Raw genomic sequence first — 19,380 nt, 5'->3', positions numbered from 1 at the left:
TTGCTTCCCATAGAATCCTTGGGTAAATCCCATCAGGCCTGGAAGAGTTATGTATCTTCAACTTCCTCAGAGCTCCCAGCACATCTTCTTTACTAACATCAAACTCCTCTGGCCTACCAGCCTGTTTCACAATGTCCTCCCCTACAACTAGATCCCTCTCAGTTGTGAATACTGAAGAAAAATATTCATTAAGGACCTCTCCTATCTCTTTAGGGTCTGTGCACAAATTCCCTTTACAATCCTTGATCGGCCCTACCCTTTCTCTGGTCATTCTCTTACTCCGCATGCATATATAAAAAGCTGTGGAGTTTTCCTTGATCCCATCAGCCAAGGTTTTCATGCCCCCTTATAGCTCTCCTAAGCCCTTTCTTCAGCTCCTTCCTGGCTAACTTGTATCCCTCTAGAGGCTTTTCCGTTCCTGTTTTCCTAAAGCTTACATAAGCCTCCTTCTTCCTCTTAACCTGTCATTCGACCTCTCTGGAGAGCCGTGTCTCCCTCACTCGACCGTATCTTCCCTATCTTCTAGGGACAAACATATTGAGCACATGTAGTATGCATTCCCTAAACAATCTCCACATTTCAATAGTGCTCTTCCCTGACAGCATCTGTTCCCAATTTATGTTACCCAGTTTATGCCTAACTGAACTGTAATTACCCTTCCCCCAATTGTAAACCTTACTCTGCCGTATCTACCTATCCTTATCCATGACTATCATGAAAGAAACAGAGTTATGATTGCTGTTGCCAAAATGCTCTCCTCCCAACAGGTCTAACACTTGGCCCGGTTCGTTGCCAAGCACCAAATTCAAAGTGGCCTCTCCTCATATTGGTCTATCTACATACTGTGTCAGGAATCCTCCCTGAACACACTGGACAAAATCCACTCCATCTCAACTATTACAACTAAAATGTTTCCAATCAATATTTGGAAAATTGAAGTTCACCCATGACAACCCTGTGACTTCTGCACCTTTCCAGTATCTGCCTCCCAATCCGCTCCTCTACTTCTCTGCAACTATTAAGGGGTCTGTAAAAAACCCCCAACAAAGTGACTGCTCCTTTCTTGATCCTGACCTCAACCCAAACTGACTCTGTAGACATATCATTCTCAAACTTTCTTTCAGTAGCTGCTATCCTATCCCTGAATAGCAAGGATGGGCAGATTTCCCACCCTTGAGTATTACTGAACCAGATAAATATTTCCCCAAACAAGAGACAACAATTTCATGGTCATCATTGAAATTTTAATTCTAGATTTTTACTTATTGAACTCAAACTCAAATTGCTGAGACGGGATTTGAACCTCAGATCTCAGGGCATTACCTAGTTGTTGGTTTAATAGTGTAGTGATAAAATTGCTTAGCCAGCAGCTCTGCTTAGGAATGTAATAATTCAAGGAGACGGCTCACCACAACCTTCTGAGGGATATTAAAAACTGCCCTTACCAGCATTGCACAAATCCCGAGGACAAATAAAATAAATTCAATTCAAAAGCCTGGACAACCTGATCTCAAATATCAGATTTGTTCAACCCAAAATCATTGGACTTAATTGGCTAAAGACAACAGCTTGCATTTATATGGCGGCTTTGACATAGTAAACCATTTCAAGGCACTTCACAGGAGTAATTTTCAATAAAGATCTGACTTTGGGACACATGGGGTGATTTTAGGACAGTGTTTGGAAATATTACCAAGGAGATAGGTTAGAAGGAATATCACTAAAGAGGAAGAAGAGAGTTTCATGGATATGAAGGTCAGGATTGATACATTCGTCTGCTTCCATCAAATCATAAGCATCTTGTAATTTCCTGAAATGTGAATGGTTCAAACCTCATCTCGTTGTTTGGCATTCCTATTTCTGTGGAACATGTAACATGAAATCCTACTCTGAATGTAATCTCACTTGGCAGACAATGTCAGTGGGAGTCAATGCTGCTCCTTCCAGTAAGACATTTAAAGATGTAAATACAGTTTCCAGCAAGTAATTCATTAGATCACATGGAGATCATCACCAGGAACCCCAGCAAGAGATGAATCAGACAGTGGGCTACAGGCAATCTGCAAAGAACTTTCTTATTATTGTGTTTAGCAACAGAGTGCAATCTGTCTGGTAAATCTGACTGGCTCAGCCTCATGAGATTGGGAAACACAGACTGTCACAAGATAAATCCACAAGACACATCCACTCAGTCCACATGATTCATGCAGCTGCTCTGCTAAGCCAAGAGTTCAGATAATGATGGTGCGAATGCCATCATAGCCACAACATTAAACATTGCTCAGACAGCACGGTGGCTCAGTGGTTAGCACTGCTGCCTCACAGTGCCAGGGACCCAGGTTTGATTCCGTCCACGTGTGACAGTCTGTGTGGAGTTTGCATATTCTCCCTGTGTCTGTGTCAATGTGGGTTTCCTCCGAAAGTCCAAAGATGTGCAAGCTATGTGGATTGGCCATGCTAAATTGCCCTGAACATAGGTGGGCTAACCTTGGGAAATGTAGGATGACAGGGGTAGGGTGGGCGGGCTGCTCTTTGCAGGGTCAGTGTGAACTCAATGGGCTGATTGGCCTGCTTCCATATAAGAATTCTGTGATACCGTCCTCAAGCCAAAATTGGAGTTAAGCTGTGGAAACAATAGGTGTGACTTTCCTAGTTTAAAAAAGTGTGGATGTGAGTGACTAACCCAGAGCTAAGAAAATGCTGCCTACTGCGCACCAATCAGCTCATTGAGAGAAGACAGGAGAGAAGGGCATGGGCAAGTTTCTCAACCTATTACAGAATTCCATACTGCCTCACCAGAAGGCACAACCAATGAGCTGCTGGCAGCCTCAGCATCCGAAGAAGCTGCCAATCAAGGCCTATCCCTGGGAGATTCAGCATGGAGAAGTATTTTCAGTGGGGTTCATGTGGAGAGTGGGGCAGAGAGTCAGATTCAAGAACAGGGTGTGCCTCTTAGATGACACTCCTTTCATAGAACATAGAACATAGAACATTACAGCACAGTACAGGCCCTTCGGCCCTCGATGTTGTGCCGACCTGTCATACCGATCTCAAGCCCATCTAACCTACACTATTCCATGTATGTCCATATGCTTGTCCAATGACGACTTAAATGTACCTCAGGTTGGCGAATCTACTACCGTTTCCTTCCACCTATCTCTAATTAGGTCAGTGGGAGCTAGCCCTCCCTGGTTTTCCAGTTAGGAAACTAACCAACTCTCTGGCCAGGAATTGGGGACATGGCAAGGCAAGGCCCTTAAGCAACCATTAATTAATGACTTAGGGGCTTAATTTGTGGTGAGTCAAGAAAATCGTTCATAGACATCCTCACTTTCAAATTATTTAGTGAAGTAGCGAGAAAGGGTGAGTGCTTTACCAGAGCCAGCTTGTCGCATTTTATTCCCTATATTACTACCTCCATGAGGGGAAATTTGACTCAATATTTCAGTGAGTGGTGATTAATTGAATGGACAGGTTCCTGAGTGAGATGATGGGGGTAGTTAATGCTGGTTCACTCAAATGAAGATTAGAGGGATTTATTTCAGTTAATAGGGAGCCAGATTTTCTGAAGATTGTTTGGTGTACAATTTCCAACTCCTAGAAACAACTAGGTGGCAACCAAAAAACCTAGGCCAGCATTTCTGGTCCAATATCTGAGGCAGGATGCAAAGTGAAGGTAGTGTGTTCAGGAGTAACAGGTAAGTTTGGGTCTATGATTCCCAAAGATCTCAGGCAATATAAAGCTCATCTCAGTCTGGTTCTGCCGTAAACTCTTTATTAGAGAATACCTCCCTAAGGACACTGGGGGTCTACCTATAGCACATGGACTGCAGCAATTCAAGAAGGCAGCTCACCCCCACCTTCTCAGGGGCAACTAGGGATGGGCAATAAATGCTGGCCCAGCATGTGTCACCCAAGTCCTGGCAGATGCTTTAAAATGATGTGTGGATCTGGATGGAGGTGTGTATGTGGGTGAGTGTGTAGGTGTTTGTGTACGGTGCCTCGGTGTGCGTGAGTATGTATGAGTGGGTGAATATACATGTGTGAGTGGGTGTGAGTGTGCTTGAGGGTGAGGGTGTTGCTGTGAATGTGAGTGTTTAAGAGGGCAAGAATGTGAGTGGGTGTGACAGCGTGTAAGTGGGTGTGAGAGTGTGTGAGTGGGTGTGAGAGTGTGTGGGGGGTGTGAGAGTGTGTAAGGAGGGTATGAGAATGTGTGAGTGGATGTGAGAGTGTGTGTGGATGTGAGAGGGTGAGGGGGTTGTGGGTGTGTGTGAGTGGGTGAGAGAATGTGTGAGTGGGTGTGAGAGTGTGTGAGTGGGTGTGAGAGTGGGTGTGAGTGGGTGTGAGAGTGGGTGTGAGTGGGTGTGAGAGTGGGTGTGAGAGTGGGTGAGCGGGGTGCGAGAGTGTGTGAGGGGGGTGTGTGAGAGGGCGTGAGAGTGTGTGAGTGGGTGTGAGTGTGAGAGTGGGTGTGAGAGGGGTGTGAGAGTGGGTGTGAGAGTGTGTGAGTGGGTGTGAGAGTGTGTGAGAGTTGGTGTGAGAGTGTGTGAGGTGGAGTGTGAGAGTGTGAGAGTGGGTGTGAGAGTGTGAGAGTGGGTGTGAGAGTGTGAGAGTGGGTGGGAGAGTGGGTGTGAGAGTGTGAGAGTGGGTGTGAGAGTGTGTGAGGGGGGTGTGAGAGTGTGTGAGTGGGTGTGAGGGCATGTGAGTGGGTGTGAGAGCATGTGAGTGGGTGTGAGAGTGTGAGTGGGTGTGAGAGTGTGTGAGTGGGTGGGAGAGTGGGTGTGAGAGTGTGTGAGTGGGGTGTGAGAGTGTGTGAGTGGATGTGAGAGTGTGTGAGGGGGTTGTGAGAGCCGGTGAGTAGGTGTGAGAATGTGTGTGGGTGTGAGAGTGTGTGAGTGGGTGTGAGAGCGTGTGAGGGGGTGTGAGAGTGTGTGAGTGGGTGTGAGAGCATGTGTGTGGGTGTGAGAGCATGTGAGGGGGTATGAGAATGTGTGTGGGTGAAAGCGTGTGAGGAGGTGTGAGAATGTGTGACAGTGTGTGTTGCTTTACCCTAATTTCCCCCTTGTTCTATTTGTCTGAAATTATGTATATTTATACCTTGAGAAAAGGTTCCATGTTGTAATGTGAATTTGTCTAGCTGCCTCTGCACAAATACAGCCTGATTGTGGGTTTCTGGCAACGTTGCCATTTTTCATTTGGAATTTCACCAGCTTAATTTTTCACAAAGTGAGATTTATAACATGCTTGGAAAATATTCCAGCAACTTCTTTGATGACATTAATCCTGAATGATTGACCTCATCTACAGAAGTGTATCTTTGGCAGATGAGGAGCTAACTGACGGAGCATCAGGATAGGAATTATTTTGAAATCCTATCCCGTTTTGGAGATAGAGTGAGGTCCCATAAATCAGTTACCACTTGAGGCGTCTGTGGGCAAGAATCTGGATTGCAGTTAAGTGTTGTATCAATTATTGTCTCCCCTGGTACCTGTGTCCCCATTACCACTCCCCAGTGTCTATCTAAATCACTTCACTAATGAGGTCAGTACCTGAGAGCGTTTACTGTTAGAGGTACTGTTAGCAGATTTACTATTTGCACATCTCAACTAATTGGCTGAGTAAACTTCTACAATTATGCACTAGGCCATAAAACATTGACTGAACAATAACAGAAGATGCACAATGACTGACACCTCACCAAGACGCAGAATATCTCAAATACTGTGTGACTGCTGTGTTTTATTCCAGAGGGACAGTTCCAATTATTTGTTTATGATCTTAAAATAAAATTAATGGCACAATATTAAATCACCAAAGTAAATACTTACATTGGAAATATAATTACTTCAGAAATACGGTAGAGCCAGGCCATTCAGCCCATCTTCTCTGTGCTGGTGCTTCTGCTTCATGTGAACCTTGCCCCAGACACATTCCATCTGACCTGATAAAGCTATCACCCAAGTTCCATGCATCACGATGAAAGGTCATCAGCCTGAAAACTTAATTCTGTCTCTCTCCACAGATACAACCAAACAAACTGTAGCTTTCTGGCCAATGGTGTAGTCGCTCCATGGTTAGCACTGCTGCCTCACAGCACAGGGACCCAGGTCTGATTCCACCCTCAGGTGACTGTCTGACTGTGCATATTCTCTCTGTATCAGTGTGGGTTTCCAAAGACGTGCTGGTTAGAGTGGATTGGCCATGCTACATTGCCCATAGTGTTCAAGGACGTGTAGGTTAGGTGCATCGCCCATGGGAAATGCAGGGTTGATGGGATAAGGTGGGTCTGGGTGGGGTGTTCTTTGGAGGATTGGTGCGGACTCAATGGGTCAATGGCCTGTTTTCACATTGTAAGGATTCTATTTTCTGTTTTTATTTCAGATTTCCAGAAACCGCAGAAGTTTGCCTTTCTATCAACACAGACTTTGATCTGTTCTCCCATTTTAAAAATTCATTTGTGGGATGTGGACGTCGCTGGCTGGGCCCAGCTTTTATTGCCCATCCCTAGTTGCCCCTTCAGAAGGTGGGGGTGAGCTGCCTTCTTCAACCACTGCAGTCCATTGCTGTAGATTGATCAACAATGCCCTTCAGGAGGGAATTACTGGATTTTGACCCAACGACAGTGAAGGGATGGTGATATAATTCCAGGTCAGGATAGTGAGTGCCTTGGAGGGAAATTTGAAGGTGGTTTTGTTTCATGTATCAGCTTATCTTGTCCTTCTAGCTGGAAGTGGTCATGGGTTTGGAAGGTGCTGTCTGAGAATCTTTGGTGAATTTCTGCAGCGCATCTTGTAGATAGTACCACTGCTGCTACTGAGCGTCGGTGATGGAGGGAGAGAGTCCTTGTGGATGTGATGCCAATCAAGCGGCTGCTTTGCCCTGGGTGGTGTTAAGTTTCTTGAGTGTTGCTGGAGCTGCACCCATCCAGGCAAGTGGGGAGTATTCCATCACACTCCTGACTTGTGCCTTGTAGATGGTGGGACAGGCTTTGGGGAGTCAGGAGGTGAGTTACTTGCTGCAGGATTCCTAGTCTTTGACCTGCTCTTGTAGCTGCTGTGTTTATGTGGCGAGTCCAAACAAGTTTCTGGTCAATGGTAACCCCCAGCAAGTTGATAGTGGGCAAGTTCTGTGATGGTAACACCATTAAACATCAAGGGCAGTGGAAAGATTGTGTCTTATTGGTGATGGTCAGAGCCTGGCATTTGTGTGGCACAAACTTTACTTGCCGCTTGTCAGCCCAAGCCGAGATATTGTCCAGATATTGTTGCTTTCGAACACAGGCTGCTTTAGTATCTGAGGAGTCATGAATAGTGCTGAACATTGTGCAATCATTGGCGAACATTCCCACTTCAGACCTTCTGATAGAGGGAAGGTCACAGATGAAGCTGCTGAAGATGGCTGAGCCCAGGATCCACCCTGAGGAACTGCTGCAGAGGTGTCCTGGAGCTGAGATGACTGACCTCCAACACCTCCATGACCATCTTCCTATGTGTGAGGATATGACTCTAACCACCGTAGAGTTTGTCCCCAGCACCCACTGATTCCAATTTTCCTCGGACTCCTTGATGCCACATTCGGTCAAATGCAGCCTTGATGTCAAGAGCCATCACCCTCACCTCACCCTCTGGGATTCAGCTCCTTCTGCTTATGTTTGAGCCAAGGCTGTAATGAGGTCAGGAGTTGAGTGGCCCTGGCAGAACTCAAACTGGGCATCACTGAGCAGCTTATTGCTGAGCAGGTGCTGCTTGATAGCGCCGTTACTGACACCTTCCATCACTTTACTGATGATCAAGAGGAGACGGATGGGGCTATCAGGTTGGATTTGTCCTGCTTTTTGTGTACGGGGCATACTTGGGCAATTTTCCACAATGTCGGGTAGACACCAGTGTTGTAACTGTACTGGAACAGCTTGGCTAAGGGGGTGCAGCAAGTTCTGGAGCACAAGTCTTCAGTATTATTGCCAGAATGTTGTCAGGGCCCGTAGGCTTTGCAGTGTTCATATCATATCAGTTTCTTAATATCATGTGACGTGAATCAAACTGGCTGAAAACTGGTGTCTGTAATTCTGGGGATGAATGGAGACAAATTATCCACTCGGCACTTCAGGCTGAAGATTGCTGAGAAAGCTTCAGCTTTATCTTTTGCACTGATGAGCTGGGCTCTTCCATCATTGAGGATGGGGCTATTTGTGAAGCCTCCTCCTTCATTGAGTTCTTCAATTTTCCACCACCATTCATGACTGGACGTAGCAAAGCCAAAATCCTATCCATAACTGGTGGGATTGCTTAGCTCTGTCGATCACTGGCTGCTTATGTTGTTTAGCGTGCAAGTGGTCATGTTTGGGAGCTTCACCAGGCTCATGTCTCGCCTTCAGCTATGCCTGGTGCTGCTCCTGACATACCCTCCTGTACTCTCCATTGAACCAGGGTTAATCCCCAGGCTTGATGGTAATGGTTGAGTGGGGGATACACTGGGCCATAAGGTTACAGATTGTGCTGGAGTACAATTCTGCTGCTGTTGATGGCCCACGGCATCTCATGGATGCCCAGTCTCGAGTTGCTGAATCTGTGTGAAGTCTGTCCCATTGAGCACGGTGACAGGGCCACACAACATGGTGGAGGCTGTTCTCAATGTGAAGGTGGGACTTTGTCTCCACAAGGACTGTGCAATGGTCACTTACCCATACTGTCATGGGCAGATGCACCTGCAGTTGGCAGATTAATAAGGATGAGGTCAAGTATGTTTCTCCCTCTTGTTGGTTCCTTCATCACCTGCTGCAGACCCAAGGACCCGACCAGCTCAGTCAGTCGTACTGCTGCTGAGCCACTCTTGGTGGTGGAATTTGTAATTCCCTCCCAGAGTACATTTTGTGCCCTTGTCATCGTCGGCGCTTCCTCTTAGTGTTGTTCAACATGGAGGAATACTGATCCATCAGCTGAGGGAGGACGGTATGTGGTGATCAGCAGGAGGCTTCCTTGCCCAGGTTTAACATGAAGCCATGACACTTCATGGGGTCCAGAGTCACTGTTGAGGACTCCCAGAGCAACTCCCTCCCAACTGTATCCCACCGTACCACCCCCTCCACTGGGTCTGTTCTGCTGGCTGGACAGGAATATCAAGGGAGAGGGATGGTGATGGTGGTGTCTGGGAGGTATGATTCCCTGAGTCTACCTGTTGCTTGACTAGCCTGTGAGACAGCTCTCCCAATTTTGGCACTGAGACTCTAGATGTTAATGGGGAGGACTTTGCAGGGTCAACAGGGCTGTTTCTGCTGTTGTCTTTTCTGGTGCGTCGATGTCGGGAGATCCATCTCGTTTCTTTTCCTTGAGACTTTACAGCGAATGATCCAATGAAACAGCTTGCTAGGCCATTTCAGAGTCAACCACATTGTTGTCAGCCTGGAGTCACATGGAGGCCAGACTAGGTAAGGAAGGCAGACTCCCTTCCTTAAATGGCATTAGTGAACCAGGCTGAATTTTCCCCAACCATCAGTAATTCAAAAATCAACAGTAGGATCTCAATTCCAGATGTTTCTTCATTGAATTCAAATTATACCACCTCCCGTGGTGGGATTTGAATCTTGGTCTTTGGAACATCAGCTGAGTTTCTGGATTAATTGTCTTGTGATAATACCAGTAGGCCATGGCTTCTCCCTGTGAATGTATCCACAGTTTCTCTTTAAATAATCTTTATTATTCACTTCAGCTACTTCTTGACATATTAAGCTGTGTGTCATCTCTCTGGATAAAGAGTTTTCTACTATGTTCCTGATTCGATTTATAGTCACTGCCTTCTCCTTATGGCCCTGGTTTTGGTCTTCCCCACAACTGGAAACATTCTCCATCTATGTAACAAACCAGTAGGTGTTTTTATTGCGAGCTCCTTTCAAAAGAATGAAACAGTACAATACACATGTCAAACACAGCCATGGAGCTGTAATTCCAATGAAGGGACCGGAAGGATCGATGATTCCATTGTTAGCTGCTGTTTTCACACTGTCATTGAGCCATCCTGGTCCAATCGTCTTCCACGCTTCAAACATGTGGACCATCTGAAAGACTCACAACTTGGACAAGACGTGGCCACACAGCCTATGGCTATAAATAAGATCTGCAAACTACCAACCTATTCCCAAGTCATCATATTGCATTGGTTCTAACATCAAACATCCATTCCCTCCATAACCAATGTTCAGTAGCAGCAGTGTGCACCATCTACAAGATGCACTACAGAAATTCACCAAAGTTCCTGAGACAACACCTTCCAAACCCATGAGCTCTTCTACCTAGAAAGACAAGGGCAGCAGATACATGGGAACATCATCTCCTGCAAGTTCCCCTCCAAGCCACTCACCATCCTGACTTGGAAATATATCGCCATTCCTTCAGTATCACTGGTCAACATCCTGGAATTCCCTCCCTAAGGGCATTGTGGGTCCACCTGCAGCCCATGGGCTGCAGCGATTCAAGAAGGCAGCTCACCCCCACTTTCTCAAGGGGCAACTAGGGACAGGCAATAAATGTTGTTACCTTGCTGAGAATTAACGAAGAAATCCATGGCTATTATTAGATCTGTCTGCAAAGCTCTCAACCATCCAACCCACTGTTATTAACATTCAAATCAAAATATTTTCCTGTGGCTAATAGGGTTAACTTATGAGGATGGATTCAGCTTGTATTGCCTGGATTTTAGAAGATCAAACAATGATTTAATTGAGATATTTATGGTATTTAAAGGATTGGGATAGACAGAATTTATTGGATAGTCAGAAACTATTTCCCTTGGTTGGGAAAATCACGAGCATGCAGACAAGTGGCTCGGGACAAGGCTGTGTCTGGTGGGTGAATGAACAAATTCACAACACAATGTGAAACTTCAACATGGAGCTCATAAAGGCAGTAAGTGGCAGAGAGGAACAACTTAGGATCAAGATCTTTGTTACCAATTCAAGAGCTGAACTGGGAGTAGAGTCAATTGTCGGTCCCTGAGTGGGATTATGAAGGAAGTTCTGACATTTCTGTCATATCCCAGGAGACTGAAGGAAGTCCTTAATTTTAATTCAGAAATTTAGACATTTCTAAATCATCTACTCCAGAATCCTGGGCTGGACAGATACAATCTAAAGCAGGAGATAAGAAATGATCAGAGCTACAGGATTCAAAATGAATCTGATCGATGGGAGTGTCTCAGTCATCTTAAAACATATCCTCGATTGACTTAATTTATTTCATCCTCTACTAGTCTCCTTCACAAAGTGAATCTTTCCCCCTTCTCAAATACTTACTTTAGAAACTGTCCCACATCATCGCAGAGAGCTTCACAACCTGGCCATTTGCATTCCCCATGTCCAAACAGAGGGTGGACACCTGTGGCTTCTTCATGGGACAAACTAGAAAAGAATAGATCAGAGATGGAGAGGTGAATCAATGGCACACAAACAACAGGGAAATCCTGAAGAGCTAAAGTTCGCTTTACACTGTCAGAAAAGGCCACAGAATGAAACCAATGACTATGACAATGCAAAGTATAGTAAAATGTGAGGCTGGATGAACACAGCAGGCCCAGCAGCATCTCAGGAGCACAAAAGCTGACGTTTCGGGCCTAGACCCTTCATCAGAGAGGGGGATGGGGAGAGGGAACTGGAATAAATAGGGAGAGAGGGAGAGGCGGACTCTCCATCTTCGGTCCGCCTCCCCCTCTCTCCCTATTTATTCCAGTTCCCTCACCCCAGCCCCCTCTCTGATGAAGGGTCTAGGTCCGAAATGTCAGCTTTTGTGCTCCTGAGATGCTGCTTGGCCTGCTGTGTTCATCCAGCTGCACACTGTATTATCTTGGACTCTCCAGCATCTGCAGTTCCCATTATCTCTGTAAAAATGCAAAGTATGATCTGTTTTCAGTTGTGGCTTGCCTGCTTCCGTGCTTACTGAGGTTACTTCTCGTGCTGAGCTCAGCATAACCAACTGATTGAACAGGAACAATCCTACACCTGAAAACTGAAATCCATATTTTCAGTGTTGATATGATAAAATATGAACTGATTTTCAAAGAAATTAATTTATGGGATGTCATCACTGGCTAGACCAGCATTTATTGCCCCATCCCTGATTGCCCAGAGTTCAGGTAAAAGTCAACCACATTGCTGTGGGTCTGGAGTCACATGTTGGACAGACTAGGTAAGGATGGCAGTTTCCTTCCCCGAAGGACATTAGTGAATGAGATAGGTTTTGACAGGCAGTTAGCAACAGTTTCATGGTCATTGTTAAACTCTTATTTCCACATTATTATTGAAGTCAAATTCTACCATCTGCTGTGGCAGAATTCAAACCAAGGTCCCCAGAACTTTGCCTGAGTCACTGTGACATCTTAGTCTCCTGGGCCATCTCCTACTCACTTCCATGAAAGTGCAAGACCTACTTAGCATACAAAGGCAGCCACAGGGGATGTGGTAATTTGCTAATCAGTGACAATGCAGAACCTAGGGAGCACCAATGTAGCACAATGTAGCACCAACAGTGCACCAATGTAACTCCAACTGAGCACGAGTGGAGCAACAATGCAGCTCCAATGGAGTACCAATGCAGCTCCAAGCCCGGTGACTGGGAGTGGTGAAACATCTCTCAATGTTTCAATGTCCCAGTTTTGAGACTGAGATGGTTAACACCAGTGGGTAAGGGTGATAAGGGAAACAGATCAATGAGAGAGCTAAAAGGAATGGAGATCTACAGCAACATGATCTTGTTGATTTGTGTATCAGGCTCATAAAGCTGAATGGTTTCCTTCTGTGCCTAGATTCTTCAGAAATCACTGCTGTATAAGAGTGTTAATTCTGTTGACCTTTTTATTCCCATGTCACAATCTCATGTTGGAGGCTACCTTTCTCTCTTTGGAGTGTGAACAGAGTTCTGCCCATTCAACAAAGGATGGTGGGATATTGAAGGTGAGCTCTTTGACGTTAGGAAAGAGGTAGAGGTGGAGCTGCTGGTTGAGAGGTCAAGACTCTCACTCTTCTGAGGGTCCTCCATGCTTTGCACACTGGTCACTTCTTTCCACAGTTGTTGAAGGTCTGCTGGACACATTGCTGTGAATGATAATACAGTTTGAATCAAATCATATTAACAACTTATTTTTACAGAGCGCCTTTAATATGGCACAATGTCCAGGGCTGGCTTACAGGAATGTAATTGAATAATATTTGATGTCAGGCCATGTGAACATGGTTTGACAATCAAGTTTAGTTAAATAAGTAGATTTTAAAGATTAAAATGAAGGCCGAGAGAGAGGGACAGAAATTTGGGGAGAGAATTCCAAAGCTTAGGACCCAGGCACAGGGTGATGAAAATTGGGGATGGAAATTGGGGATATGGAAGAAATCAGGATTGTAAGGATGCAAAATGTTTGGACAGTTGTGGGGTTTGTTTTGTTGATGCAGGAGTCATTGGCAGGGCCAGCATTTATTGCCCGTCCCTAAGATTATAGGAGGTTACAGAGATCGGGAGGTGTGAAACTGCGAAGCCTGGCCATTCCCCAAGTGATTATAATCTCTACTGTGCAGGTCAAATGTAAGACATGACTTACTGAATTTGATGAATCAGAAACGGGCTGAAGAGGTTATAACAGTCTGCTGTTACACTGAGCTACCAAAAGAGCTTTTGGCACATAGCATTAAAATGAATTTGTTCAAAATAATCTTGTCACATTGATCCAGTAAAGTATAATTTAAGTGAGAACATAGGGATTTGTAACTGCCCTCCAATAAGTTTGTTTGAGCAAACTAAGTTAAATCTGCATATTTCTGTTTTGTTTCTGAAATAAAGTTTCACTGTAGCTCGTCTTCCCCCCAAATATTCACACACCTTACAGTCAGTGACTATCTCCAACAAAGAAGAATTTAATCACCTGAGCTTGACATTCAATGGTGGCCATCACTGAACCCCTACTATCAACAACCTGAACATTACCACTGACTAGAAATTCAATTGGACTAACTATATAAATACAGTGGCAACAAGAGAAGATCAGAGGCTCGAAATACTGCAGTGAGTAACTCGTTTATTGGGTCTCCAAAGTCTGTTCACCATCTGTGAGGCACAAGTCAGGAGTGTGATCGAATACTCCCCACTTGCCTGGATGGGTGCAGTTCCAACAACACTCAAGAAGTTCGACACTGTCCAAGACAAAGCAGCCCACTTGATTGGCACCACATCCACAAGCATTCACTCCCTCTATCACCAACCCTCAGTAGCAAGATGCACTGCAGAAATTTACCAAGGCTCCTTAAACAGCTTCTTCCAAACCCACTACTGCTTTCATCTAGAAGAAAAAGGGCTTCTTTATGCTCACAAGTAGACATCGTATCCCAGCCAGAGGAACCAAATATCAAGTACTTCTTGGTCATTTCTAATGAAAGATCATAGATCCGAAATGTTAATTCTGTTTCTCCTTCTGCAGACGTTACCTGACCTGTTGAATTCATTTAGATAATTTTTACCTGCACTACTGTACCCATCACAAACTGCTGAGCACGGTTACTAGCTCTGAGTGGACATATTTACAGTGATTTCATCCATGTAACTTCCTACATTTAACCATCATAGCCAGTGAAACATCCACTTCTCTCACGTCCAATCACTTATTGTTAATAGACATAAGTGTGTCACAGAAGATGAGAAGGGAAAGCATATCTTTTTGCACAGTGAGAAGATGAATCTTTCATTTCTGGAGATTGCAGGATAATCCTCAAGGGTAAGTAACTCACACTGGGATCTCTACCCAGAGCTACATGGTTTAGTAACTCACTGAGTTCATTCACTGAACAACTAGGAACCTAGGTACAGTGAATCCTTTAAATGAATTTTTCAGAGGGATCGAGTTCAAGTGTTCTTTCTGAAATCTAGAATTGTGTAATTAGTGATGAATTATGAGGGATCTGGCCATTAGTTGAGTTGTCACAATGGCTGAACAGGTTCAGTGTCTTTATGTGACACTAATTAGAGAGACAGCACTTCCTGTGAGTTACCAAGGCAGGAGAAGCTGTATTTATTAAATCCAAAGGTTGAATCTTCTATTAGTTGCTGGCTTGCAGTTGTATCAAATCATTAATTGTGACTTTTCTACTATAGATATAAATAATCAGTAGGTGTTTGCCAAATATTGAGATGGGGACACATTTTAATTAGATCACAACAACAGGAACAGAATCCTCTCGGATGTGTTTTTTTTGTGTGCTGTTAAGACTTTGCCTCAGGCACCGAGCCTAACCCATCACTGCAGCCTTTGATTGAATGAGAAAGAGTGGCGGTGGGATGCATTTGGGGATACAGATACTGCCTAACTTAACATATAAAGCACAATCATTAAAAGAATTGAGCTTAAAGTGGAAATTAGAGCATGAGAATGTGTGCTAATTGCTGTCATTCCCAAATCCTGATGAACTCTGCCTTCATTCTTACAGAAACACAGCCCAAAGAGCCAGGTTGAGATGGAATTTTTAAGAAAGCATTGAGCAACCATGTGAAAGTTAATCCTGTGGTTGAAATAGACAATTTTCTTCGAAGTAGTTAAGCCCTGAATGCCCTCCCTCACAATTCTTACAACAAGACCAATACAGATAAGGTCAATATTTATTACTCATACCTGACTCAACATTTCAGAGGATGGCTAAACATTAACCAGGCTGGATTGGGACTGGAGTCACATATGTGTCTAGGATCAGTGGGTGCAGCAAAAGTCTTTTCCTAAAGGACATTGGGCAAGGTCGGGTTTTATTTGGGTTTGTTACAATGCATTATTTCCATTTCCTGTGTCTAGAATTTGAGCAAGTTACTGTCCCTGGGGTGGGGGCAGAGATCATGGTCCCCACGGTGGAGGCAAGGGTCAGTGTACTGAGGATGTACTTACTAAGCAGGTTATTGTGCTCAGGGACCTTGGGGGACATTCTACCCGGGGAAACTTGGGGGTCACTGTGCCTGGGTGTTTCGGGGGGGACACTATGCCCAGGGGTTTTTGGGAGGACACTGTGCCCAGGGGTTTCTGGGGGGACACTGTGCCCAGGATTTCTGGGGGGACACTCTATCTGGGGGTTTCGGGGGGGACACTGTGCCCGGGGGTTTCAGGGGGTCACTGTGCAAGGAGATCTTGCGGGGGGTCACTGTGCCCAGGTGTTTTGGGGGGTGGTCTCTGTGCCTGGGGGTTTCGGGGGGGTCACTATGCCCGGGGTTCTCACAGGGGTTACGGTGCCCAGGGGTTTCGTGGGGGAACACTGTGCCTAGGGGTTTTTGGTGGGGGGTCACTATGTCCGGGGGTTTCGGGAGGGGGTCACGGTGCCTGGGGGCTCTGCGGGGGGGGTTACCGTACCTGGGGGTTTTTGGGGGGGGGGGGCACTATGTCTGGGGGCTTCGCTAGGGGACACTGTGGCTGGGTGTTGCGGGGGTCACTGTGCCCGGGGGGAAGACACTATGCCCGGGGGGAAGATACTATGCCCGGGGCTCTCGCAGGGTTCACTGTGCCTGGGGATTCCGGGGGGGGGGTCACTGTGCCCAGGGTTTTCGGGGCGGTCACTGTGCCTGGGTCAGGAATTAAATGTGACCCTGTTGGTGTAGGGCCTGTAGATTCCCTGGGATCTGGTGAAAGTGAGATGCCTGGTTTGTACTCACCTTGTGCAAGTGTTTGCAGTGGTACTGTGGGCTGCCCAGGTTGCAGTGTCACCAGTCCCTGCCTCTGGAGGTTTAGAAGATGCTGTTGTTGAAGCTGCTGCATTTGAAGAAACTGCTGCTGGAAAGCAAGTTGCTTGTTCCCCAGCTGCTGAGGTTTGAAACACAGATAGAGAGAGAGAGAGAGAGAGAGCAAGAGAGAGCGAGAGAGAGAGAGAGAGAGAGAGAGAAACACTATGAGATGCACTTCACCAGCACAGCGAGCATTGCAAACAAGAGCAGGTTTTTGCAACAGGGTGTCCCCCTCCAAAAGGGGCTGACATTTTCTGGGCCACAGAGGCAGGACCCCTGGGACCCTCACTTACTCTGTCACTCCACAGAATCTATGGCTGCCCCTCCTCTGTGAACCTGTAGTCTGTTGTGCAGCTATTGGACTGCGGACGCATCACTGTTCACGTAATGCTGTTGAAATTCTGCTTCACATTTCCCACAAATTCTGGGAGTCTTTGCTTTGACACATTTAGGAACTGAGTCACCCCATGCTGGCTGGACTGAGGCATCTCCCTTCTCCAGTATCAGATTGTAGAATTATCCATCAAACCAGCAGGAATTGGCCTCAATGCACAGTGAAAGTCGTGAATATTACCACAAAATACACCTGAATGTGATCAGTGTTCATTTAAAGGAGTAAACATCAAATTCTAGTCTTTGCACTTCCTTCAGTGAAGAAATTTTATTTGCGGAAGCTGAGAGGATAGGCTAGATCTCAGCAGACAGGATATAGTGTGAGTGGAAAGTCATTCACATTGAGAGAAAAAGCAGAAAAGCAGAGTATTTCTTCAGTGGTGAGAGGTAGGGAAGTAAAGGTGTTCTAAGGGATCTGGCAGTCCTTGTCCATAAGTCTCTGCATACACGCAGCAAGCAATTAGAAATACAAATGGAAGTTAGCCTTCATATAAATGGTCTGTTGCCATCATTGAAAGACGATTTGAATCCGGGAGTAAAGATATCTCACAGCAGTTGTATAGTGTGACCACACCTGGAGCATCGTGTACAGTTTGGGAGGAGCACAATTGCTGTGGGGGGGGGAACAAAAGAGATTCATCAGACTAATTCCTGGGATGGTCAGGTTATTTTATAGAATCCTTACAGTGTGGAAACAGACCATTTGGCCCATTTATTCTACACCAACCCTCTAAAGTGCAACCCACCCAGACCCACTACAACCCCACTCTATCCCTGCAACCGTGCACTCCCCATGGCTAACCCACCTAACTGTCACATTTTGAGACTGTGGGAGGAAACTGCAGCACCCGGAGGAAACCCACTCAGGCACGGGGGGAATGTGCAAACTCCACACAGACAGTTACCCGAGGCTGGAATTGAACCCAGGTCCTGTTGACTGTGCTGCTGCAGTGTTAATCACTGTGCTACCCCAGGGGGGGGAGTTTGATGAGAGCTTTGAAAAATGAGAGGTGACCTTTTGAAAACTACAAAATTCTTTCACAATGTTACAGGATGGGTGTCGATTGGATGAGGCCATTGACAACTGAATCAGGGGAAACAGTCTCACGGGAAGGGCTGCAGCATTTAAGACTGAGATGAAGAGGAATTTCTTCACTCAGAGGGTGGTCAATCTTTGGAATTCTCCACCTCAGAGGCTGTGAAAACTCAATCATTGAGAAGCTTCATGACATAAATCGGGAAGTTTCTAAAGATGAATGACATGAAGAGGTTGGAGATAGGGCAAGGAAAATGGCATTCAACCTATTGCAGCCTGTTGTCGAGGGCAGCCTCTGAACACCCACTCATTTGCCTGGGATTCTGAGTCTTGCAGAAAGCGCTTCAATGTGTTGGGACTGATACATGTCGAACCTGAACCTCATGAACAGAACTGGCATATCCAGCCTCTCAGCCCAGTTACATGGCTCTCACTGCCTGCCAAACCCTCACTCCTCAGCTCCGGCGCTCCCCATTCCAAAGTTGCTGTCTCACATTCCCCGAACACGACGCTCCACTTGGGAGCAGCTAACTGAACTCAGGAAAGTATATACACTCGTGCACTCAACAGGAAACATTCCATAACTCACACTAACCCCATTTCAGACACCACAACTCACACTAACATCACCTTTCCCTCCCCCACTCATACCTCACATCCCACTACTTTCTCCCATCTCAGTCCCTGTAATTCATCTGGAGTATGAAACTGGGTCAGAATTTAAAATCCTTAAGCTGGAGGGAGCTTTTAAACTTCAGACAACTAATCATTCAAAACATCCTCATCCGATTTGTGGACTTATAGTAGTGACAAAGGCTGCCAACCTCAACAAAAAGGACTTATGGCTGAGGAAGCCCGCACTGTTGGAGGGTCAGTGATGAGGTAAAGCTGCACTGTCAGATGGTCAGTGCTGAGGGAGCGCCGCACTGTCGGAGGGTCAGTGCTGAGGGAGCACTGCATTGTCAGAGGGTCAGTGCTGAGGGAGTGCCGCACTGTCGGAGGGTCAGTGCTGAGGGAGCACTGCATTGTCAGAGGGTCAGTGCTGAGGGAGTGCCGCACTGTCGGAGGGTCAGTGCTGAGGGAGCACTGCATTGTCAGATGGTCAGTGCTGAGGGAGCGCCGCACTGTCGGAGGGTCAGTGCTGAGGGAGCACTGCATTGTCAGAGGGTCAGTGCTGAGGGAGTGCCGCACTGTCGGAGGGTCAGTGCTGAGGGAGCGCCGCACTGTTGGAGG

At 46.1% G+C, this 19,380-nt stretch overlaps 1 protein-coding gene across 4 annotated transcripts in view; it reads right to left on the bottom strand.

The window, feature by feature from the left end:
• foxp4 (forkhead box P4) overlaps positions 1–19,380 on the bottom strand; it is a 441,139-nt gene that overhangs the window by 91,602 nt on the left and 330,157 nt on the right. For 3 of the 4 annotated variants that reach the window (XM_059653290.1, XM_059653292.1, XM_059653293.1), the window contains 3 exons: positions 16,650–16,797; positions 12,871–13,075; positions 11,282–11,386 (listed from right to left, as the gene is read on the bottom strand). In XM_059653290.1, the coding sequence (XP_059509273.1) occupies positions 11,282–11,386; positions 12,871–13,075; positions 16,650–16,797 (458 nt within the window). The remainder of the gene's footprint in view (positions 1–11,281; positions 11,387–12,870; positions 13,076–16,649; positions 16,798–19,380) is intronic. The other variant, XM_059653291.1, reaches the window with a different exon arrangement.

Source organism: Stegostoma tigrinum, chromosome 21 (assembly GCF_030684315.1).
Source record: "Stegostoma tigrinum isolate sSteTig4 chromosome 21, sSteTig4.hap1, whole genome shotgun sequence".
Classification (NCBI taxonomy): Eukaryota; Metazoa; Chordata; class Chondrichthyes; order Orectolobiformes; family Stegostomatidae; genus Stegostoma; species Stegostoma tigrinum.
The sequence above is the reverse complement of the archived record's forward strand: the minus strand, read 5'-3'. Positions and strand labels throughout refer to the sequence as shown.